This window comes from Nyctibius grandis, chromosome 8 (genome assembly GCF_013368605.1).
Source record: "Nyctibius grandis isolate bNycGra1 chromosome 8, bNycGra1.pri, whole genome shotgun sequence".
Classification (NCBI taxonomy): Eukaryota; Metazoa; Chordata; class Aves; order Nyctibiiformes; family Nyctibiidae; genus Nyctibius; species Nyctibius grandis.
This window is the reverse complement of record NC_090665.1, coordinates 1,695,936-1,721,882: the sequence shown is the minus strand read 5'-3', so window position 1 is coordinate 1,721,882 and position 25,947 is coordinate 1,695,936. Positions and strand designations below refer to the sequence as shown.

Here is a 25,947-nt window from a genome sequence, read left to right as displayed (position 1 = left end):
GCTGGGTCTTTTCCAAAGGAATTTCCAAAACTCCTCCTCCTCCATGTGTTTTATTGATTGTGGTCTTATTATTTAAAGTGATTTATGAGGAATTTTGGCTGATGCTCCTCTCGTAGCGACACTTTCTAAAGATTTAATAATTACTCTGAAGACAAACCTCGGTTCCAGCAGCAGCCAAACTTGTGCTGCGAGCGGACACGTGTTGCTTCACATCACATCCCTGTTTTCAGCAAAAAAAAATTGCAATTTGCAGTAAATGCATATTTGTAGCGTTCCTGAGCGGGTGACTCGCACATGTTTCGGATGAAGGGCAGTCACGTGCACGCCGTGCTTACAGCGGTTTACATTACTCCAGATTACACATCTGTCATGTTCGTTATTAAGTCGCTGCAGATCACACTGTGTTACTGCTCGGCGAGGAGATGCGTTACAGAGCGGGGGACGCCGCGCCTGCTCCGGCGAAGGACGTTGTTCTCCCATATTTCTCTAGAAACATCACACATTATATCGCTGCGCACAGTGCACCCTGTGCAACGATCCCCGTTTATTTCATACAATAGATACTGTGTCGTTTAATTAATTTAGGCTGAAGAGGAATGCTCAGCATTCACTAACAACTTTACCTCTGGGACTGTAGGTGAGGTAAAAATCCACCTGAAGGGAGGTTGTAGTGAAGTGGGAGTCGGCCTCTTCTCCCAGGCAACCAGCGATAGGACAAGAGGACACAGCCTCAAGCTTGGCCAGGGAAGGTTCAGGTTGGACATTAGGAAGCATTTCTTCTCAGCAAGGGTCATTAGCCATTGGAAGGGGCTGCCCAGGGAGGTGGGGGAGTCACCATCTCTGGAGGGGTTTAAGAAAAGCCTGGACGTGGCACTTAGTGCCATGGTCTAGTTGCCATGGTGGTGTCAGGGCAACGGTTGGACTCGATGATCCTAGAGGTCTCTTCCAACCTGGTTGATTCTGTGATTCTACGAAAAACCTTCTTCCTTCACCGCAGCCGGAGCCGGGAGAGTGCTCCTGGAGAGGGGGTTTGCATGGAGAGGAAAGATGCCCCTGCACCCCGTTTCCCCCCATAATTATATACTGAATTTGTAAAACTGATCTAAAGCATCTAGTGGCCATGAAAGCTACAGCACCACGCGGTACATAAGACTGACCCATGGAAGAAGTGCCAGTGGTTTAAGGAAACCACGTACAACAGCAGTCGTGGACTCAGAATCCCAGAATCAATCAGGTTGGAAGAGCCCTCTGGGATCATCGAGTCCAACCATTGCCCTGACACCACCATGGCAACTAGACCAGGGCACTAAGTGCCATGTCCAGTCTTTTCTTAAACCCCTCCAGAGACGGTGACTCCACCACCTCCCTGGGCAGCCCGATATCTTGCTCTTAGTTTTTCTTCTCACCTTTATAGCCCCGTGCATGTACTGCAAGCACTGTTTTCAGCATACATTCAATGAACTATTTTAATCACGAGAAGCAGAGCTTCTCACTCCAAAACAATTTTTCTTCTTAAGAGAGATGATGTGCGCTGGAGGCATGGGTTAGCCTCCACCATGCTCCTCTGGAAAAGTCTTTCACTGCAGCCTTTAGCAGTTGGAGTATTTGAATATAACCACACAGCTTTCATTGGATGTAATAAAAAATTCTCATCTGTATTACTGGGTTCGATATCAGCGGTTTGCCTCTCGAATGTATTATAGTTCATTTCATATTTAGTGATACAGTAATAGCTTACGTCGTGCATTGAGGTCAAGGACAGACATTGATCTGTCTAAGCAAATACTGCTATTAATTAGAGGTGGGCTTGTGCTGAAATACCTGGCCTGTGTGGGACGGTGCCCCCGAAGAAAAGGCATTGGCAGGGATTGCCCTGCTGGCTGTGTTGATGGGGAGCTGATCACTGGAAGTAAAATTGGGTGCCCTGATCACAGGACGAGGACAAGGCTCCCTTTGCAGCACCAGCCATCAGAGCCATCCCAAATACCAGTTCCTGTATCATAAGGATATCCCTTTCAGAAGCCATCAGTAACAACAACAACAAAAATCCCTCTTTTGAAGGGTCTCATCACACTGAAAACTTGCTTGGGTTTGTGACAGCACTTTTACATAAAGATAAAAGAATTCAGAGTTTCCCCATGATGTGGTGCCAAAAATCCCATTAGCAGAGAGTTGAGCAAGAAGATCAACATTTAATATTCCCCATCATACACCTGGTTTTAACTATAAAATGAAATATTGAATAAAGTGGGCTTGAAATAAAACCTGGCTCCAGCTCTGTGCTCGGGGCACCTTCACGCGGCGGCGGTAGCCACCAGGATTGCGTTACACTTGTTGGTTACATCGAGCTCCAAAGCACAGCTCAAATAATGTGCCTGTTGTAGGTAGGGAGATTGATACATGGTGGCACGGAGAAGAGCCCCTGGCACTGCCCGCCGTCCCGCAGCAGCTCCCCACAGCCCCACCAGGAAAGGACATGACCCACCAGAAGAGAGGGTGAAGCATCCGCACCCGTGCAGGGAGAGAACGCAATACATAACAAATGAGATTTGCTTATATAACATAATATTACTTTCAATGTAAAAATGAATTATGGTGCATGCAAATAATAAATCATAACTTTACGTTTCGCCAGCACAGAGCCAGGTCTGAACAGCAACATCTGGCGCTCGGGCTGAACTTTCCAGCTTTTGGGGATACCCAGACTCTGAACTTCATCTCCAACATTCAACATCTCGTAACCATTTCACCCTACATCAAACATTTCTTGCTTCTTCACTATAAATATCACAGAATCCCAGAATCTTCATGTTGGAGATGAAGCTCAGAGTCTGGGTATCCCCAAAAGCTGGAAAGTTCAGCCATCAGATGAAAAACTTGAGCCTGATTATTATGAAAGCACCTGCATGCAGGAAGAAGGCATTGCCAGTCCATGGCAATATGCAGCCCTTGCAAGAAGGCCAGATGGGTTGGGAACAATTTTTTTAAAGCAATAGCAAAGCAAAGTCAAGAAGCCCCAAACTTGGTAATTTGAACAGGTTTCCTGCTCCCATTGCAGCAGCACATGAAGGTATCAGTCAGTGATGTGTGGGACCAATATCATGGGTTGTGTTTAGCCTGGAGAAGAGGAGGCTCAGAGGTGACCTTAGTGCAGTCTACAACTACCCGAAGGGAGGTTGTAGCGCAGTGGGAGTCGGCCTCTTCTCCCAGGCAACCAGTGATAGGACAAGAGGACACAGCCTCAAGCTTCGCCAGGGGAGGTTCAGGTTGGGCATTAGGAAGCATTTCTTCTCAGCAAGGGTCATCAGCCATTGGAAGGGGCTGCCCAGGGAGGTGGTGGAGTCACCATCTCTGGAGAGGTTTAAGAAAAGCCTGGATATGGCACTTAGTGTCCTGGTCTAGTTGCCATGGTGGTGTCAGGGCAATGGTTGGACTCGATGATCCCAGAGGGCTCTTCCAACCTGATGGATTCTGTGATTCTGTGACCCTCTGAGGCGGTGGCTGGTTATTCGGCGTATCGCCGAGGTGCCTCTCCTTACCCACTCACTGCAGCTCTGGGGAATGCACCCGCGGGGTCACATTCCAGACACGGCCCCCACGGGTACACCCTGCCCACGCCACGTTGCCGGTGGCACCCATGGCACCAAAGGCCGACCTGGTGTGACGGAGGGCAAGCTGCCAGAGCCGTGCCCCTCGGGCCCCGTGCCCCAGGGACGGTTGCTGGAGCTCTGCCGATGGGAGGGTGGCTGCGGCACGGGCAGAGGCACACCCAGACCCACAGCTACGTCACCTTCTACTTCTAAGTGTCGCGTGATTTTTAAGCTCCTGTTTGGCACTTTGGCCAAACCGGGTGAAAAGGGGCAGTTTGTTAAAAGTCACCAGTTCCCGTGCCTGGCCCCTACTGCGAACGGCAAAGGTAGAAAACAGACGGACAGAGGCCTGGGCACGCTCGGAAAGCGAGGAGCTGCCAAGAAGGAAAGCGAAGGACGAAATCAGAGGCAGTGCTTCAGCTCGGCTCTCAGGGCTCTGTGAGTTTTGTTCCGGATTTACACCCCGGGAACAAAGAGGAGCTCAGCCGGGGCGCCTGCAGGGCACTTTGTGAGGACGCGCTGCGGGGTCCCTCCTTGGGGCCGGGGGATGCAGCCCCTCAGGGCCCCACGGGGTTTGGGGTTTCATGGCTCCGCAGCACTGGAACGGCAACTGCTCCATCTGGTGGGAACGGCTCGGGCTGGGCTGGGACTGCGGGCTGGCAGCTTCACCCCGCGGGGCTGGCGGCGATGCCCTGGCACGCCGCAGGGCTCCCAGCCCTCTGCCACCCCACGGCCATCACCCGTGCAAGGCACCAGGTCCCCTGACCTGATGCAGCGAGGATGGACGAGGGAGATGTCCTTATTGATAAGGGACACTTGTAAAAGAGGAGCAGGGCACTGAGGAGGGACCGAGGATGAAGCACTCGCGGCATCAGCGACCAAATCCCCGGCACAAGGGAGAGTGGCTATGGGCATATATCCTTAAATCAACCCGGGGCTGAGCCAGGGCCAGCTTCTTTCTGGTTTTGAGCACATGACATTACAAGGGTTTAAAAGGAGCTCTCACAGGAGCCCGGCACCGCAGGGCAGGGACAGGAGCGCCCAGCCTGCGTCAGGCTCTGCCTGTGTTTGCTGATTAGTTGAACAATCTTCATGTTTAGGAAAAAAACAATGAGCAAAGACAAAAGTGGGAGGAACTACTTTCACTGCAGCTTTGGTTCAACCACATAAGCCAGTTGTGAAGCGGTGGTGTGGTCCGGCTGAGCGGAGCGAGGTCCAGCTCACAGCGCGGCAGCAGCTCTGCCCCTGCAGCCGCCAGCGATTCAACATCCCGTAACCATTTCACCCTACATCAAACATCTCTTGCTTCTTCACTATAAATGTCACAGAATCCCAGAATCAATCAGGTTGGAAGAGCCCTCTGGGATCATCGAGTCCAACCATTGCCCTGACACCACCATGGCAACTAGACCAGGGCACTAAGTGCCATGTCCAGGCTTTTCTTCAACCCCTCCAGAGATGGGGACTCCACCACCTCCCTGGGCAGCCCCTTCCAATGGCTAATGACCCTTGCTGAGAAGAAATGCTTCCTAATGTCCAACCTGAACCTCCCCTGGCCAAGCTTGAGGCTGTGTCCTCTTGTCCTATAGCTGGTTGCCTGGGAGAAGAGACCAACTCCCACTGCGCTACAACCTCCCGTCAGGTAGTTGTCGACTGCAATAACACACAACTGTATGTCCTCGTCTGCGTGAGGGGAGAGGTGCCCCCAGCCCAGCCCCGCTGGCCCCATGGCTGGGGACTCGCAGGGGTTGCTGTGCCATCCAACACGCCCGATGTGCTGTACGGAGACACGCAAACACGCAGAGATGCTGGAAGGAGAGGGGAAGAAATACTCCCTCGCTTTCTAAGCGTGGCACTTCTGTACCTCAGCCAATTGGCGTAACTGCAGCTGGCGGTCCTTATCTTAAAATATGGGCATTTCTCTGCTGGAAGTGCTGTCCTCCACTATTGCCTTCATCTGAGAGCTGTGAGTGTCAATACATCAGCACTGCCGTCTGCTGAGTGCCTAGAAATAAGGCGCTGTCATTTCCCAAAGTAAGTGACCACCAGGCTGCCGTTAGCTCTGCCAGCGCAGGGGCAGAGAGGGCTTTTTGCAACTTTGATTTACTGGCAATTGGTGGAAAAGAAGCAAGCAAGAAATGAAAACCCGATATTTCCATTACAGTTTACTTAATAAAGAAATATTGTAGGAAAGTCAGACATCATAAAATGCCCATCTTCTCTCTATGTTTACAGGATCATACAATAACTCGAGCCAGACCAGTAATCAATTTAAAAAAGCCCTTTGCAACTGCAGGCACAGACGAGTGAGTGTTCAATATCCCGCAGCAAACCCGCAGCCACGCTTCACCAGAGCGCCCCGAATACGGCCAGACAGCATCACAGTCTGCAAGGCTGCTCACAGGGAGCTCTGGAGGGCGACCAAGCTGTGAAGGGTCTGGAGGGTCTGACCTATGAGGAACGGCTGAGGGAGCTGGGGGTGTTTAGCCTGGAGAAGAGGAGGCTCAGAGGTGACCTTAGTGCAGTCTACAACTACCTGAAGGGAGGTTGTAGTGCAGTGGGAGTCGGCCTCTTCTCCCAGGCAACTAGAGATAAGACAAGAGGACACAGCTTCAAGCTTGGCCAGGGGAGGTTCAGGTTGGACATTAGGAAGCATTTCTTCTCAGCAAGGGTCATTAGCCATTGGAAGGGGCTGCCCAGGGAGGTGGTGGAGTCACCATCTCTGGAGGGGTTTAAGAAAAGCCTGGACATGGCACTTCCATGGTCTAGTTGCCGTGGTGGTGTCAGGGCAATGGTTGGCCTCGATGATCCCAGAGGGCTCTTCCAACCTGATTGATTCTGTGATTCTGTGAAAGGTAAAATGTGCTGTTATGATAGGTGCTACCGTTGAGGCATGTGATGCTCGTGAAGAGCAGTAACTGGTACCTGCCTGGACCTCCATATAGCAGCGAGAAGTTTCAGGGAGCAGGAGAGGCACTGCTGTAAAGTCAAACCAGCACTTCTGCTGGAGTCAACCAGCGTTTCCTATTCGTTTCCCATTTCTTAGTCGACAGTTTAATCTATTTTAATGATTATCAATACTGATGTTGAGTGTAATCACCTTGTCTGATACAATTGCTAGAATTTAAAAGTCAACTTGATTTTAATGGTTTATCATTAGGGGTATTATTTAGCCCGATTAAACTGGTCTTAATTCCTCCGCAGTCATCATTTAAAAGCTGTTTGGAACACATTATGGCACCCCCCCTCATCACAGAATGAATCAATGCCCTCTCTCCATACCATATATTTTCAGCAGCATCTAGCAAGCAGCCATGTGGATGGATCCTGAAGTACTACAAGCTGTTAATATTCATGAACCATCCCTACCACCATTAAAATTTCCTTAAAACGCACCAGAGCAGTGGCTGGATTTACCTCTCCTGGTGGTGATGGGGCCCATTAACCCCCCCATCAGAAGAACGGCTGGGAAATGCTCATGAACTGGGATTTGGAGGAAAAGCTGGAGCAGCCCTAACATCACTCTGTTAGGAAAATGCCATTTCACACACACAATAACCGCTGCTGTAACAAACACCGGGTTTCTCTTGCATCTCTGAGGTTGCAGAGGAATAAATAAGCAAATCATGAGGTTGTGGAGTCTCCTTCTCTGGAGACTTTCAAGCCCCGTCTGGATGCGTTCCTGTGTAACCTGCCCTAGATTGGTCCTGCTCTGGCAGGGGGGTTGGACTCCATGATCTCCAGAGGTCCCTTCCACCCCCCTAATGTTCTATGATTCTATGATTAGAACAAGGCAGTTGTTGCCCAGTCTTGGATATTCTTGTCTGAGATTTTTGATAAAGCAGCAACCGTGTCCAGGTTTGGTCATGGCACCGACGGCGAACAGGGACATGTCGTTGGCTTCTGCTCTTTGAGCCTGAAAGTAAGCTCGTTTTTCTTGTTGTACTTTTGGCACAGCTGTAAACAAACCCCCTCGCAATGGTATTGTACCAAAACCCTCGTGGGAGCATCTTTCGTTGCTTCCACAAGATGCTGTAGACACTAAAAGCCAGTTAGTATGAAACCAAGGGAATGAGATCCTGGAGCAGGCAGCAGCGGTGGCTTTTGCTCCATGCCTCTTACTCGATGAACCAACTTTCCTTTAAGGCTAATAACACATTTTGTCAGTGAGAACACAAGGATGAATTTAGAAAAAACTTAAATTCCAAGAGACAGTCAGGAGTGGTGAATTAAGTACATATTTTTCTTACCAAAACAAGTGATCAAAACCGATGTGTAATGGCCAGGAGTAACTCCAGGCCTGGAAGAATCTTCTGTGGACCATGGAGAACTACGCTAGCTAAATTATTTGATTAATTTGTTTAAAAATAAAGCCCTGAAGACATTTTAGATGTTTCCTTTAGTTAATGAGATTGCCATGATAGCTAAAAAAATAAAATTAGAAAACAATGCCGTTAATCTTGGATTACATGCAGCACGGGGGAAGAATTAGCAGCATAAAGTGAGAAGATTAAGACACTTTGCTTTCCAACAAAGTAGATGTGACAGAAGCTACACGCTGTATTTTCCTGTCTGAGATGATCAACGAGGTGATCAGGATCTGCCCGTTAGTCCCTACCCTGGTATATCTGGGCACGGCTCCACCTTCTCCTTCTGGCTCGTGCACTCAAATAGCTAATTGCAAATAATGTTTTCTCAAGTGTATTGGCTTAACCCATATACTAAATATTACAGATATATATGAACTATCCATAAATAACTATCATTACTTCACATTTAAAAAGTTAAATTATTTTCCATTAAATTCTCAAATTAAGTGACAGTAAGTTTATATACCCCATATTTGGCTGTTCTAATAAACAGCAGTATGAAACGGGGATAAAAAGACATCCCAAAATGGGATTACACATAGCAATAAAAGGGGAGATAATCTTCGAAGAAATGATGTAAGAACAAACTGTATTAAAAAGTAACAAGTCATGGTTTCAACCACCAGCCAGGCAAGAGTTTGATAATCTCATGTGTACAGCATATAAATCCACGAGTACGACAAATCACAGAATCCCAGGATCAACCAGGTTGGAAGAGCCCTCTGGGCTCATCAAGTCCAACCATTGCCCTGACACCACCATGGCAACTAGACCAGGGCACTAAGTGCCATGTCCAGGCTTTTCTTAAACCCCTCCAGAGATGGTGACTCCACCACCTCCCTGGGCAGCCCCTTCCAATGGCTAATGACCCTTGCTGAGAAGAAATTGGACAACGCAACTGGACCGGGCAGTCTGTAACTCCAGGCTGGGTTCAAGGCACATGGGTAATCTCATCCACTTTTTAAACCAGCCCTGCTACTGTTAACTACAGGTATGTGTTCATCTAAAAACAGTCATCCCATGGTATGCACTGTATCATGGTGTCAAATAAATATTTCTACAGCACCTATTGCTGTGACTCCACATCACACTTTGGGGAGAAAGAGCTAAAATGGGAAAAAAAAATCAGGAAAATAAAAGTATCTATCCTGAAACACCACAGTAAATATTAAATATTTTATTATAGGCATGTCATTTGCAAATGAGTATTGACAAATTAACAACAAAATAAATAATAAAAAATAAGTAATAAGTTTGGTCTCAAAGCAACTGCAATCTTAACCGTTTGTCAAAGTCACCCAAGAGCAAAATCCAGTGCAAAGAGGAGGCCAATCCAGCCCAACTCTAGGCAGCCTCCTCGTTCACCAGCAGCGGTTCCACCTCCAGTGCCACCACACCGGCTTGTCTCTCCTTGTGCTGACGATACAGGAGGAACTGCACAGTCACCTGTTATTTTGGGGTAAGGAAGCAATTAACTAGGATCCAGAGGTAGCATTTGCAGTAGTTGCTTTCAATTAAAACCAAAATAAGCTGTACGGAATAAAAGCAGCCATCCATTTAGTTCTGGCACAGACTCCGAATACCACAGTCCGCAGAGGAAAGCTTAAGACTTGCTGTGTCTAATTTGTGTACTGTAGTGTAAGTATTATCCATTTATTTAATCCCGACTGTGGAATTTTCTACATTAGCATATAACCTTTTCCAAATTATACTCAGCGCTCATTTTCAGCACTTCTTTATGGCAAAAAGTTTAATCATATTTCACTTGCAACACCAGAAAAGGCAACACACAGAAAAATTCTAACTCAAAACGTCAGATCCCCTTGGTTATATGGCTCAAATACACATGAAAATACCCTTTACTACCTCGTCCTCGTGCTCACAAGGGTCCTAAGCGTGAAATTCCTTAGTAGCAGAATAGGAACAAGGTTCATCCAGGACCAGAAAACAAAAATCTCATTTCCTGCAAAATTCTAGGCGGTTTGGTATTTCCAGGCACTGACACGCAGACAACACTATGACTCAATATTTAATGCTGTTTTCAACACAGAACTGAGCAGTTACACGTAATTACTTGTTTCTATTGTAAAACAGACCATTGGAAATACTGCTAATTAAAAAAAATTAGCAAGTAATGTCCTTTTTATTGATGGTTCCAGCTCTCAAACATAATTATTGACTTGGAGCACAGATAGCCATGAAATAAGGGTTTATGGCTCCTTCTTTTTTCACTCACTTTGGGCGTGTTTTTTGCTTTTTCTAACAGATGGAGTGATTTCAGCAGCAGACGATGCTGAACCCAGCATCACTTGCTATCCAGAATCCCAGAATCAATCAGGTTGGAAGAGCCCTCTGGGCTCATTGAGTCCAACCATTGCCCTGACACCACCATGGCAACTAGACCAGGGCACTAAGTGCCATGTCCAGGCTTTTCTTAAACACAATCCAGCTTTGATGAAGAAAGTTTTGAGAAGGACAGAAGATGGGTGGAAGCAGGCGCAGGAGATGAGGTCAAGTAAGGAGCCTCCAACATAAGGACCCGCACGAAACCATCTTTAAAGGCATGTGGTGTAGAAACAAGTGGCCACCTGCATACCCAGATACCTCCTACAAAGTCCAATGTGTGCTCATACATGTTCAGCTTTCATAGAGATCACCACTACTATTACATGCAAAACCCCATTTTAAAAATGAAATAGTTTCTCTGGAAGGAAATCTGACAGATAGAATTCTACCAGGAACACTTTTGATCAGTTAAAATAACTTGGCTGGTAGACAGTGGTTGTAAGAGGCTAATGTATGTAATTATTTGTAAAAATAAGGAGAGGGGGGGAAAAAGCTTTCTGGGAGGCCTGGATGAATGGAGAGGAAATTCTCTACATCCTAGGCAGAGCCCCAAGAATTATCCCACCTTCCCAAAGCTTTCCAGCATCCCACCTCTGAGGCCCCTCAACTAAAGACTAGACAGGATTTCCTTCAGAGACAGCAGGTCAGCACTTCTTTTTTAGTCTCTCTACAGTATTATGTGGGGAACGCTTTCTTCTTAGAACTTAGCAAATTAGTTCTATAGCATCTAGAGCTACCACTGCAATTTCCTGCCTTCTCCTTTTATTCTTTTTCATAGGTCTTACTGTACTTGCAGCTGAGCACCTCCCCAAGCCTTAATAGACTTAAAAGACACTGAATTTGGAATCAAATTTGCTGAAATCCTGCTGCGGGCTTGGGACAAGCCTGGGCTGTAGCACTGTGCATTATCACTCTTAGCCGCCAAGTTGGCAACAGCAACAGAGCTTTTAAGGAGGAATAAATTATAAACACAGGTTACGTGGAGCTTATCAAACAGTATTTGCAGAATACGTTTTTGTAGCCTATGTACTCAGCTGCTCATATTTTTAAAATAAATGCTAAAGAGCCAAGACTACTTAATAGAGAAACTAACTTGCTGCTCAAGTCTGACTTTCTGGGGGAAACTTTAAGATCTAAGCATGCAGGTAGCCCAAAGTGGAGGAGATGACCAAACTGGCTTCTCAGGGTAAAGTTCATGACAGCCACTGAGCTGGTGCATTAAATTTGTTTCATTAAATCAAACAATTTAATGACAATTCAACAAACAAATCAGTTTTGAGACAGAAGTGGGTATTTACAGGAGAGCAGAGAAGTTGTATGTTTCACTGGGAAACTCTCCTGGCTGAATTGTCAGGTCAGACTCACATTCTTCACACAGTGTAATTAAATCACAAAGCGTGATGTTTTGTAGAAGTACATAATAGATTCCAAGTGGTTGCCCTGCAGATCACAAAAGGTGAAAGAGAAGAGTCTGTGTACAACAGCTTGGCTCCTGCTGAACATACTTTGGCTATCTAGTAACAACCTGGCTACACTTAATGAAAAGAAGCGCACGTGGAGGAGTTGAACACTGTTCTCTGACAATGGGGTGATGTCAAATAAAAAAAAAAAGGCAAAAATCTTGGTAAAGGGCTTTGTCTGAACTAAATACAAAGCAGGGTTGTTTGGGTTTGGTGGGAGCAGGGGAGGAAGGAAACAGGGTGAAAGACTTACAGAAAAGGACAAAGTTTTCTGGAAAAACTTGCACGAGATTCAGTCTCTTGGAAACTGGGTGATGGCTGCTGCTAAAAGTCTAAGGGCAGAACTGGGCACCAACTGATTTTAAAATACGTAGTACTGCGTGCTTGTGTAAAGTGAAACGTTAAGTAATCATGCACATAAAATAAAGCTCTAATACCCTGCAGCAGGCAAATCTGGACTCAGTGTCCCTGACTGACAAGGCACCCTACCCCAGGCCCATTCCAACCCTGGGCTTCGTGGTTTCTTGAGTAACTCCAACCACCTTCCACTGCGAAGCAGCAGCTGGGAGGAAACATTTACTGGAAAAGAAAATCGTGTCCAATTTGTAATTCAAATGTGTAATGCTACGAAACTCCTCTTAAAACGAAAAGGAGGACAACTCATACTTTACAAACAATTGGACACTTCCATTATTTATCGAAAATAACTGGCTTATTGTGCAACCAAATAACTTTAACTGTAGACACCAAGGAAACAGGACGACCGTGTTATCCTGTTAAACTGAGCTGAAGCAACTCCAGTGTAATCCTGCACTAAGTAACGCTGGAGTTGCTGTTCCAGCTACAATCAGGAGTCCATTTCTTTCTATAAATAGTCCACGCCAGCCACGTCAGATGGAAGCAAAAGAATACTGCAGCAGACACAGAGTAAGTGAACTCTTAATCCTTGCTTGGACCTTGAGAAATGAGAGTTTATTTTCCACCTAATGAAACTCTGGACACTATCAGGAATAAAGTCTACTAGAATTAGGCAATTTCTGCAACTACTCCTCAAAACAGAGACTGTCTGTTACTCAAATGATCAATTATGAAATACCTCCCTCTTAGAAATTATGACTTTGTGGTTTAATTCCTCTGTTTTCCAAAACCCAGGTTATCCTTCGTTTTCTGGTCTAACACGACATATCAGTTTGTTGGATTTTTGATTTTCTTGCTTGGCAAGAGACAGCAATGAAGCTCTCTTTAAAAGCATTGACTTCCATACCTTCAGGGCTTCTCAAAGCAGGAGGTCTGCTTTTGTTTTCTCTTGATTACAAACACTTCATACATTTTCAACTAACCCTATATACTTGACTAGATTCCTATAAGCTCCTCAACCTGATCTGGAAGCATCTGTTTTCAATACAATTTGAACTGGAGGACTATTAGCAAGATTGGATTCAGACTCCAATCAAGAGAGAACCCAGAAATGAATGTCATGTGCACACTGGCACTGCAATCCCACAGCAGGGCTCAGGGAGGGGGGAGGTTTGCGACCCGTATACAAGTTCCTTTTCAGAGTACATCATAGAAAGGCATCTGCAAATATGCACATGATGTGCTGTAAGGGTCATCAAGATCAAATTCTAGGCTTTTTTGGGTAAATAAATACTGGCTGGTTTATGTTTCCAGCTGGGGGTGGAAGAAAGAGTCACCACTTGGTTCATGGAGCACAAGGTCTGAGCGCTGAAACCATGGGTAGAACCCCGAATCCCTCCCGGCTGCTCACGCAGAAGAGCTGCCTCGGCTCGTAAAAGATAAAACTACAATTTCTTTCAAAACCACAGCTCAGTCTCGCCACTGCAGTGGAGGATTGTGTTCCCACGATGCAGAATGTTTTACTAAACTGCCCACTTAAGTCACCACGGCTGGAGATGAGAAACACCCAGATGGCTGTGCTGAATGACTGTAATTTAACAGCCCATCCAAAGGCCAGGGTCGGCTGTCCCATCGCCAGCCTAATTGGAGTGGCTTATGAAATTACTTTAATCAGAAAGACAAGACTGATGCCTGGGAATCGTAACTTCTGGAACTGTTCCAGGTAAATCTGGTAAAGAACTTCCTTTTAATATGGAACAGATTAACACAACGTGCTTCAGCACGGTCCTGAAACCACTCTTCATTTTATCCTGTTTTATACTTTGACTTCACGGAGCTAAGCACCGGGATGTTTTCAGACACAAACCTAAAATTCTTACTTCAGGAAAAAGCAGAAAAATCTCCTCTTTATGCCCTTTTAAGTGTAAATACAAGCTACAGTAACAAGACAGGTAACTATAAACCTATTAAGACCAAGTACCACCACATCACCATTCACTAGGCTTTGAAAGCAAAAGTACAATATTACTCTAAACATTTTGCTTTCAATTTCTTGATCACAGGATGCTGACACTCAATCTAGAAAGAGCACGACTAACAATAACTCATGTACTGTGGGCATCTTACGTATGTCCCCTGAATACAAGAATAAAAAATTATAGTGTTTTAAGTTTGCTCAGGACTTTCAAGAAGCTGGCATACTCATCTACATAACCATGTAGTAGGCTAGCCCTTAGCACAACTCCATGAGCAGAGCTGGTTTTCAGGGGCACTCAGTCTCTCAATACATCTGATTTTACCCTGAATTATGCAGTTAATGGTAGCTGTAGCATTTGTTAAATGATATTTTCTGAAACTCTTTGCCAAAACCTCACTGTTTGTCTCTGACGTTAATGCGATCTTGCAATAACACTTACAATTTAACCAAATTCTCAAAGCCATAATTCTATATTTGCATTGAAAACCAAGCTGATTTGGGGTTTGTTTTGGTTTGTTTGTTTGTTTGGGGTTTTTTTTTTACATGTATCAGACAGCAAATGTAAGAAAAACAGCACAATGTACAAAACCTCTCCCCCCAGCTTTTAGTATACTGCATATTGGCTACAAGATATAAATTAACCTGTGCAATGTAGCTTTAATGTAGATATGTTCTGTAAACTTGTCATTCTTATCAAGAAATATTATTATAAAAAGCATAATTATTTTTCAGAAAGAAGTTAAGATTTTATGACCAGGTTAGAATCAGAGAAAAAATTTTGATTAAAAAAAAAATCCACTTAATTTCTGATCTACTTATTAACAAGCCTATCCTGAGGAACTCTAGCTGTAACAGGAAAAGGATACAAAAATGTCTAGAAACAAAACTCCAAAGCTCCCAATGAGCCACGGAAGATGGTGTAAAAAGTAGAGGGCCCGTATGGATTTGGTAGCTGGCATCTTTAAAACAAGGCTCAGTCCATAGGTACAGTTTCCCACCATGGCTAATGCAAACAGGAGGTAGGAGGTGCCTTCTGTTGATCTTCTTCGGAACTAAACACAAACAAGTTTTTACAAATACAAAGAAATGTTAAAACATGTATCACAGGAGCCAGTTATAGATAATTTGGGCATTTTGTCTAACTATACAAAATACTATTATATATTATAACTACTATAACACATCCAAAGACTTTCAGTCATTCTTGTCCAATCTCTTCCTGGGCTCTGAATCCTCTGAGCTTAGTACTTCCAGCACATATCACTGAAAAGTACTGAAATTGTTGCAGTTCTTAGAAGCAGCTCTGGTTAATGTAATTTTTATGTTAGTGCAAAGCAGCAAGGATAATCTGCTTCCAAGTGATACTTAGCTCTTAAGAAATATGTTGCTCTATCAGACTGTTTAGCAGACCTTTTTGAAAATATTCCAGCTGTGAAGGAAAAGGTAGAGGGGGAATATGAATAGGCTTGGAAATGAACTAATCATTTCCATAATCAATTAAAATGCCTGCATACAATTGACAATGTAAAACCTTTAAGTCTTTTCTTGGTTTTTTTTTTTTTAATATATTGATAGTGAAGAGGCTATGGGGAAAAAAAAGAAGTCAGTAATGACATCCTTGTGAAAAGGGGCTAAAATTCTAAACTAATTTTCCTCTAATTCTAACTTTTGATCCCATGGTTGGTTACTTAAACTAGAACAGTTTGGAGAAAGAAAAGGGGAGATATCACTTGCTCACGATAACAATCACACAAAGCATGTCTCTCCTCATATCTGATAAATCCACCTGTAAACACTTCCTCTTCCCCAGCCAATCAGTCCTCTACCATCAAAGACCATCATTTGCCTAGAATTCTCACCTTCCTCCTATGAATGGGAAAAAATCCCATTTTTTTTCTTTACCATCTTAGACAGTCACAAAAGCCAAGCAGGCTTTCGAGTTCAAGAGGACTCACTGTTAGGAAGAATCCAACATCTAAAGGAACAGAGAGTATTTTGTAAAACATACAAGTGTACTTAGCCAAAAACCTACTTACATTTTTATAGAGCTGAGGAAATCTACTTCCCAAGTAAAACACACAGGATATATAGCCACAAATGAAGCCTGACATTTCAATCATATCAAGAGAGTTCTGAAAAAGAAAGGTACGTATATTTTGGCAAGAATGTTTTCAGGCATTTCAGAGGATTCAACTGCGAGTCCACTGGCTGATTTTCTGGACAGAACTCCACTCCAAGCAGCTCAGTGCTGCTCTTCAAATGACCAAAGAGGGCTAGAAAGGGTTTAATCTTTATCTCACAACAATGCACTCTGCTGCGTCATAGCCATGACCGAGATCAAAACTAGTGCTGGGCTTTAGGATACGACACTAATATCAATCCAGTCCTCCTGCTAAACAAGCCTAGGCACAATAATTCAAACCAAAACTAAGAACCGTAGCTAGGGCCACTAAAAAAATGAATCATCCTGTCTGGAGAAAGCAAAATACTCCTTTTTCACAGTTTAAGAGTTGTTAGTTTTCTCAGTCTAGCTGTGTTTTGAAAACAAGCTGCTTCCCTGCTGGGCAATGTTGCTGGATTACAATTATTTTACTGGCATTAGTATGAAGGCCAAAAAATTGCTAGAATAGCCTGTGAACTTTCCTGCTGAAACGACAGCAGCAGCAGGTATAATTGTAATTTTCCACTTTTATTGATTTCACTTGTGACTGTGTAGTCTCTACACGGATGCCTACACTAACACAAGCAGAAGGACAACATGTATACATGTTATTTTGCAGAGCAGCACATCCTAATGACCCAAGGGACAGAATGAGCCCAAAACACAGGAAGCTGCTAAAAAAAAAGGCAATTTAATAACTTCTTTATTTTGGGATGTAGGGTCCATGGTTAGAACATCCACACAGTGCCACATTTATGATTTCTGAATCATTGTTTAAAGCGTCATCCAGATTTCTTTAAGGCTCAGAGTACACAATCTTTTCAGGACGTTTTTGGGTGGGATTTTTTTGGAATGGGAGCAGGTAAGAACTTACATTACTCCTTTCGATTACTGTGCTCTGCTCTTGGTTTCTTAGTAACAGCTGACAGGGTAAAATAACACCCAGTGCTATACACACCACGATCCAGGCTATACAGAAATTCTTCAGGCTTTTGTTGCCTAGAATGACACACAAACAAATTAGCTGAAAAATAACATCTGCTGCTGATTTATGGTTACTTTTTGTTTGTAATATAAATATGTAAATTTAAAGGTACGATTTCATATATCTTTTTCTTGGCAGCAATGTAAGTCCACCTCTTTCTTCCGGGCTCTGTGCCCACCCTTGCTCACTATCCTAGTTGTGCTGTGTCTTTGTGCAACAACGGAGGGGAGCAGTGCAGGAACAGGAGAGAACTCCTTAAATGGGTGTTGATACCAAAAGAGGAAATTTTCATGCTGGGTTCATCTCTTATATTAGCTCCTAATTAAATAACAGCTGGTAAACAGAAAACTGCTGAGTAGAATAGTATGCAACAGTTTCTTTCAAAACACCTTGATTAAAACCAAATATAAAAAAAATATTTGCAATTTAAATGAACAAAAACATCTTTAAGATAAATATATAATCTAAGTGCTGTGCTGGACCAGGGTCTATGTCCATGGTTAGCTACACATCGAGCCCTACTGAGACTCACACATTCAAAGCCACAGACTCAACCTAGCAAGTCTCCATAGACACCGACAAGACAACCTGAAAATGGCAGACAAGCCTACAGAACTCTGGAGCTCCGTTATCTTCTGTAGCTACAAGATGCTGGTGAAGTCCTGCAGTCACTGTTACCAGTGGAACAAATTGCAGTATGGCATTACTAAGCCTGTCCTAAAGATCTGAAGTCTAAATAACTCAGACTTAGTAGTGCTGTTCCACAAGCTGCACCTTGAGATGCAAAATTGACCAACTTGTCTAGGGTAACTGCTCCAGAACTGGGCACTGAAAAGCTCTTTAACAGCTTTAATCCCACAGCACCACTCCAACCTCCCCAGCTATGCAAACCATTGAGCTGAAACAGGCACTGGCAGCGAAAACGTACAAAAGCCTGCGTTTGTCTTCAAGAGTAGGCAGCAGGAAGGAAATCTCTTCAGCACTGACCTACCTCCAGGTTTATTATCAGTTCCATATTGAATGAATCTGCTTTATCCCTACTTAGTCTGCTGGGCAGGCATCTGTTTTACTTCAGCTTTTTGTTACCTCTGCTGCACCATGGATTTTCTTTTATTTTTTTTTTTTTTTTAGATTGATGAGTTGACGTTTTTGATTTGATACAATGTGAACAGAGCTTTCTGTCTTCCATTTCAGTCAGAACAGTAGTCTGTTGGTAGGCTGAATACTACAACCACTGCCAGGGTTTTATGAAGCACAACTCGAGTAATTTCATTCCCCTTGAGTATGTTTTTTAACTGTATGTATTGAAACAGAATACATGAAGATGTCAAGATATTTTATGCTATAAGCAAATAAAGTCCCACCTCAATCAACATGGAGGAAACTAACTGAACCACACAAAGAAATAATGCTTGCTTTCAACTTATACATACATTTAGAGAGCTGTAAGTAGAGAGTAAAACCATAGAGTAAGTTAAAATGTGGAACCAGATTCCACAAAACTACCACATTTTGTATGTCTATATAAACTGAAAGTACTACATGGAAAATATCTACAGATTTTATGTGGGTAAGAAAAGAGAAAGGCAGAAAGGCAGAGAAGAGAAAGGGAAGGATTTTCACATGAGCCTGAGAAAACTGGAAGCAATAGGCCTAACAACTCAAACAGAATTGGTGCACTCTATTTTTTGATCCCTCTGAAAAAGAATTATTTAAACACTGTAGAAAATATCAAAGAGTGTGCAAGAGTGTGCTACATTATGGAGAACATTTTAATTGTTGAAAAACCTTACATTTTATCATCTTCTGATTCTTGAGCTTATAGTAGACAAATTGTGAAATCATAATTATATCCATGTTAACATAAAAAATGGCAGTGACCATCTGAAAGAGAAGATACATTTGCTTGTTCAGTATACAAATAGTTCAAAATACCTTAACTGCATGGAAATTTTGCTTCATAATCATAATGTGAATAACAAATACCAAAGCACTGCCAAAAAAAAGGAAGGGTTTCCAGTACAAACCAAGTTAGACTGCTGCAGATGAACGCAGTGCAAACCTCGTGCAACAGGGACTTGCTGACACAATCCCAATAGCTGGTCATTTTCCAGGGAGTTTAAAGACTAGCTGCCCCAAAACAGCTTGACCTACTACAAGCCAAACAACACAACTTCCTCCCAGGCCTATTTACTCTGCACGCTTACTTAGAAGCTGAAGCTTAACTTAAAATTCCCCCCTCTATTCATCATTGAGTAACACCCAGTAAGCCTTTCCAAATGTTAATTACAAGGGTGAAAGGGTTCCTATAACACATAACAGTATCAATGTAAATATTTGGGAAATTACGACTTATTTTATGGATGGTAGATCAGTGAACAGAATACAAACCCATTTTCTTTCCCAGTATGTACTTCACTGTGCAATATTAAGTTATCCTAGAGACAGTTTGAAAAGGATAAACCAAAAAGTAGGAGCATTGACAGATTACCTGAATTGGCAGTTGATTTGTTAAATAGCAGCCTACGAAATTTGTAAGATCTCCAGCTATCCAACACAGCAGAAAGCCCAAAGACAGCGCTTGATCCACTCTTCCATTCTGACACGCAGTGTAAATTTGACTGGCACAAATTCCAGAAGTAATTGTAAAATCGTGTAAGCAAAACAAGTTTAATAAGCTCAGAAGTACATTTTTCAAAATCTGAATAAAGAAAGATTAAAACTCTAACCACAAGAAACCCATCACAGCAATACTCCACTTACCTTTTGAAGAAGAACTCAGTATCACTATAGCTCACCATGTCTTACTCTAACATAACAAAAGGCTCAAATCACAACCTCATTACTGCTTGCATGTGCTCCTTCTTTGTGGCCTGCACTGAAATACCATTTTCTGGACACCAGAACGATGCCATAAGCATTTTATATTCATCTGCTCTAAATATCAGCCTTTAAAATGCTGAAATAATAAAAACACTTATTTAACATAGAAGTGCTAAGAATCAACCGAGCTTCTAAAAGAGTTGACAACTACACTTACGCCTCTAAATTGGAGAGCTGTTATTCAGATTCACAATGGGGACTACGAAGCAATCCCAACGTGGGCCCATTAGACATATCTTGATGAATTCCATGCTCACTAACATGACAGTTTTAATGCAAAGCCCCCTTTCAACTAATATTTCAACTAATATTTCTGATGCTCAACAGCTTACTAAGAGTGGTTTTATTTTGTTTGATTTCCATAGCGCTTTTACTAGTTCAGTAAATTATATCCCCCTTCTGGGGACAGACTTTGGAGTCAAACCCATTTTGTTTCAGGCATTCTCACCTACTGGGAGCATTTCTACTTTTTCTTTGTCATCTCCTACCTACATTTTTGAAACCTGAACCCAGTGCCAGTGACCAAACAGCAACTGATTTAGCACTACCAAAGTGCTAACTCATGTGCTGCTTCTGACCTTGTCTCAATCCCAATTTCACTGGCAGGAGCCAGCACGACAGTATTGGTGACATAGGATGTGGTTTAAATAAAAGCTGAGCCAGCTTCTGCTACAAGTGTGCCTGCGTGTGCACACACGTCTCAGGGAGGAGAGGATAAGAGAGAAGAGGTGATTTATTCTCATTTGCTCTAAGTGGCAGAGATTAGTGTCAAGTCAGTACAACAGAACAGTACATCAAGCTCATTTGTCAACCACCAAATATTGTTGCAAACATGAACAACATGCTTCTCTGGCATATTATATCTGTATTATGCAGATAGAGAAACATATCCAAGATAAAATTTTAAAAAGGCAGCTTTTGAGAAAGGCTTCAGGCAAGATTACTCATGTTTGAATCTGAGGACTGCTTAAGACTTTAAACTTACGGTAGTGCAGCAAACAGAAAACAGACAATGGAAATCAGTCCTATGACAACGCTCCAATACTCCCACGCATTCTCGACACATTCTTCTAGGAGATGCCAAATCCATGGTGTTCCATTTATGCACAATCTCCTATTCTCTATTGGGGAGATATTGAAAGCACGTGTATACAGCTGAGACGCCATCGTTCCTGGACCGAGATTCAATTCCAGAAGTTTATTTCTGCCTCCATTTTTACCCCATGCAAATCCTCAAATCCGTTTACCAATGCTGAATATCCTCTGTGAAAAGACCTCTGCATCCAGACGGATGCTTGATACCACAGTTATTTCCAATCTCATAAATGAACCTGCCAAATTCAAAGAAATAAATATAGCCGGTGTGAATAAGACATTAACCATACAATGCTTGCTTATATTTATTGCTTATAGGAGAGAAGTTAGACTTCCAAGAAAGAAAAATACTTTGTGGTCCATCACATTCATTAGCTCTTGACAAATATGCAACGCTCCAGATTTATATCACTACAGCATTTTAGTCTGAGGTTGTGTTAGAGACTGCCAGTTACACTGAGGTGCCAGCAATCTGCTACAGGGTAAAGTAAACCAAGCAATTTACTTGCACTTAAGACCAAACTCTGACTTGGGTGTTTCTCAACACTCCACTCCCACTTACAAACCATAATGTTGCTTTCTATACAACTACTTTCAGGATAATGTTATGAAAAATAAGTCACTTATGACTCCAGAGGGGCTCTAAGGTCTGCTTGATCTAGATAGCCCCATCAGACTAACTAGTGATTCACCTAATCACTGCAAAATTGAAGAAAATTTTAACAAAAATGCAGAATTATCTATTCCTATTCCTTGAAACTTCCTGCTGACAAAACCCAGCTGGTTTTCCACTCATTCTGATGATAATTTAATTCCTCTGAAGGTTAATAATTCCTCATATAGAATAATCTTAAATCAACTAGCTATTAAGGAAAAAAGCCAGAGCAAATGCACTGTTAAAAAAAAAAAGAACAACAAAATAAGGACTATACTGGTACGTTCACCTGCTTAGTATTTAAAGCCAGATGTAGAACCAGTAAGATGGTGAAAATTTCTAAGACCACGTGGAACATCTCAGATGCACAGCAAATTCAGAAAACAAACAAATTTATACTGAGGTATAAACCATTCCTCTAGAAGTGAATAAAGTTATTAAACATCTCACAGACAGCAGTCCCCAAAGGCCTGACGTTTGTGGCTGGGATTTTTGATGTTCTTCACTTCACACACATGGGGACAGGGCTTGAAAGGGCTGACAGTAACAGGTTGGAGCCACCTTCATTATGCATCAAAACTACTTTCAATTCTTGATAAAGTTTCACAAAGTTTGTTTTCATAGAGCAGCATTCACTGTAAAGTTAAGACTTACTTTGCCAGTCATCGAGAAACCTGCTGCTTCTTTTCATGAGACTTCAAGTATCTGCGGTGTTAAATGCTGGAACAAGTTTTCTGCAGAAACTGGCTGCCTCTTGAGAGAACTGTCATCATCGGACCTAAACCAATTAAACAACAGAAAAAGAACATGTTCTCATACAGTGAGAGCTGATCTCAGCCTATTAGACATATTCAGCTTGCACTGGTGAAGTTATTAGGCTTCGTAGCCATCTTTGACAATAATTTTTAAAGTTAAAAAAAAAAGTTGTGAGTAATGTTTCAAGTAAGCTTTCCCATTCTGGTACTCTGTGGCTGCGCAGGGTTTTACCACCCATTAAAAAGGGAGAAACATCAAAGCACACATACTACTTAGGCAGCTTTTAGGCATGAACTTTCAAGCATTTGTAAACACTGTAACAAAAATCTTATACATTTTATTAAGCTTCATCCCAAAACGCGCACTTCAAGATAAGCAAAATATGTCAGATGTATAAAAAAAAAAAAAAGATTGAACGTGGTATTTTAAAACCATGTCTGAAAAGTTAGATTTAACGTGGTATTTAAAACCATGTCTGAATATCATAACTGCATTTGGACCCACGCATGCAAAAGTGCTCTTATAAGATCAAGGACTACGTGGTAGCAAGTGTAAACAAGGCAATTCAGACTCAACCACCTGGTCTTCTGCTATACCCTGCTCCAAAATCCCACAGCTATTACAGAAAACCAAACAGTTTAAAAAGTGGTAGGAATTAGGCCACTTACACTTCCCAGATGACTGAAGACTTGAGCTTTGGCCTCCTGCCACACAACACGCTTAACACATTTGAAGCACGTGAACAGCCTTGGGTTGCTATTACTTAACATCTATGCAGCAGAATAACCTGCGTGTTGCCAGTCCTCGTGACCATAGTTTTAATCTTACAATAATTGCTATTTTTCTTAAATCCCCAGCAAAATACTCCGTCCCAGTAAGAGCCCGATCACCAAAACCAGCAATCCCACCAGCTAGAACAGCTGGATGCTGTCAACTAAACACCTTGACATCATACCTTTCTAAAAAGGTTTAGTGTTTGTCTAGCTAGAAATAAAACTGTTCTGGTGCAAGATATTTAGTAATAAGGAATCAGTAGCTTGAGACTGCTGTTTGGACACTCTTCTTCTTATTTTCATCTTTATTCTGGAGTAAAAACATGCAAACAGAAATAGTTGATGGTTTAAAAGTGAAGTCCACTTCATTAAGAATAGCTCCACAGCCCAGACGAGGAAAAGCAAGTTTTCCCTGGAACTTGGGAGGGTTGAAACAGATTCTCTCCCTCTCCAGCTGCCAAGCTGCTGTGAACATCCATGTGTTCTGGCTGCTGCATGTTCTTGGATGTCAAATAACGAGACATCGCTGGTAATGTGTAAAGATGTCAGATATGTGTGTTTGGCAGATTTGCAAGTTCTCTAAATAGCAGCTTGAAATCCAAAAGGATGTTCAGTTGTACAGTATTCATAATTTAATTACTCCTGGGGAAAAGAAAAAGTGGAGCTGAGCTAAGGAGTAATTCAGGGCTTCTCCAAACACTTCCCAATTTTAACTCAGTCATTGTATTTTGTCTCCACAGAATCACAGACTGGTTTGGGTTGGAAGGGACCTTAAAGATCATCCAGTTCCAACCCCCTGCCACGGGCAGGGACACCTTCCACCAGACCAGGTTGCTCCCAGCCCCATCCAACCTGGCCTTGAACACTGCCAGGGAGGGGGCAGCCACAGCGTCTCTGGGCAACCTGGGCCAGGGTCTCACCACCCTCATAGCAAAGAATTTCCTCCTAGTATCTAATTTAAATCTACCATCTCTACACACGTTTTTAGACACTCCTGATGGCAAACGCTGCCTCTTCACAGCTGATGACCAAATTTAACCGAATAACCAAGCCCAGCGCTCACAGAACACTTCCAACTTGGCTTATAAAAAAAAACAAACCCACGAGGGAGAGCCTTTCCTCTGGAGAGCCCAGGAGGCAGCACAGCCCGAGAGCCCCCGGGGGAGCACCATCCCCTTCGGGACGGTGGCTCCAGGGGCGGCAGCAGCTCCGGGGCTGTCCCCCCGCACCCCAGACCGTGACAGCGCTTGGTCATCGGGGGAGAAACAGGAATCGGGAAGGCAACATTAAGGGATAATAATTAAGACCGGCTTTAAGAAAGGGCAGCGGCTCTTCCTGTCCCACGCACATGGCCGAGCGGGCTGCGAGGGCCGCGGCCCCGGGAGAGCAGAGCGGAGCGGTCCGGGGAGGCGCCGACACGCACCCGAGCGGGGCAGGCACCGACCTGGCCAGGGCTGCTGCTGCTCCGGGCACCCGGCTGGGCACGGCCCGCCGCCGCCGCACGCCTCTCCCTGCGCCGCCGCCACCGGAGGGAGGTTTCGCCTCACGGAAGACCTTGCGGAGAGGGACGGGGGTTACGCTCCCGGGCCGAACGACCGCCACCCGCCGGAGGGCGTCGGGGGAGCCCCGCGGCCGCCGGGAGCCCGCCGCCCGCCCCGGCAGTGCCCGGCCTGCGGCGGGGAGACGGGAGGGAGAGAGAGGGCCGGGCCGCCCGCACCGCCCCTCCCCTTCCCCCGGCGCCGCCATGAGCCGCCGCAGCGGCGGGGCCGGGGCGCCCTCTGCGGGCGGGCGGGCGGCGGTGCAGCGCTGGCGGCCAGGCCGGGTCGCCCCTCCCTCCCCTCCCCTCCCCTCCCCTCATCCCGGGCCTCCCACCGGCCACCGAGAGCCGCAGCCCGGGGAAGGGGGGCAGATGTGTGCGGGGATGTTACACAAACCTTCCTCAAGGCTTTCGGGTGGAAGGCGAGGGAGCAGCTAACGTGGCCATGTGCGGCCAAAGGTGCCTGAAATGGCGCTTGTGCTGACAAGATGCAAACAACTGTGGTGTTTTTAAGACCCAGGTGGTTGTGTCAGGGGTGCTGCCCCTCTTTTATACAAAAAACATCGCTTTTGGGCCTGTATGTTGCACAGAGCAGCTGTTGGGAGGAATAGAGAAGTGAGGTTAATGGCACCCTGGCCTCTATTAGGAATAGTGCAGCCAGCTGGTCTGGGGAAGTGATCGTCCCTCTGGACTCGGCACTGGTGAGGCCGCGCCTTGAATCCTGTGTCCAGTTCTGGGCCCCGCACTTCAAGAGAGATGTTGAGGTGTTGGAGCGAGTCCAGAGGAGGGCGACCAAGCTGGTGAAGGGTCTGGAGGGTCTGACCTCCGAGGAACGGCTGAGGGAGCTGGGGGTGTTTAGCCTGGAGAAGAGGAGGCTCAGAGGTGACCTTAGTGCAGTCTACAACTACCTGAAGGGAGGTTGTAGCGCAGTGGGAGTCGGCCTCTTCTCCCAGGCAACCAGCGATAGGACAAGAGGACACAGCCTCAAGCTTGGCCAGGGG

The 25,947-nt window shown here is 44.3% G+C and overlaps 1 protein-coding gene across 1 annotated transcript; it reads right to left on the bottom strand.

Moving 5' to 3' along the window:
• Positions 1 to 9,151: 9,151 nt before the first annotated feature.
• Positions 9,152 to 25,079, bottom strand: LOC137666387 (lysosomal amino acid transporter 1 homolog). The gene is made up of 9 exons (XM_068406368.1): positions 24,854 to 25,079; positions 22,535 to 22,658; positions 21,116 to 21,461; positions 19,739 to 19,868; positions 19,041 to 19,131; positions 17,137 to 17,261; positions 16,138 to 16,233; positions 14,968 to 15,153; positions 9,152 to 9,406 (listed from the first exon to the last, which is right to left on the bottom strand). Exons 3-9 carry the CDS (start codon positions 21,295 to 21,297, stop codon positions 9,305 to 9,307), a joined length of 912 nt encoding a protein of 303 aa, XP_068262469.1. The 5' UTR covers positions 21,298 to 21,461; positions 22,535 to 22,658; positions 24,854 to 25,079; the 3' UTR covers positions 9,152 to 9,304.
• Between the last annotated feature and the right edge of the window lie 868 nt (positions 25,080 to 25,947).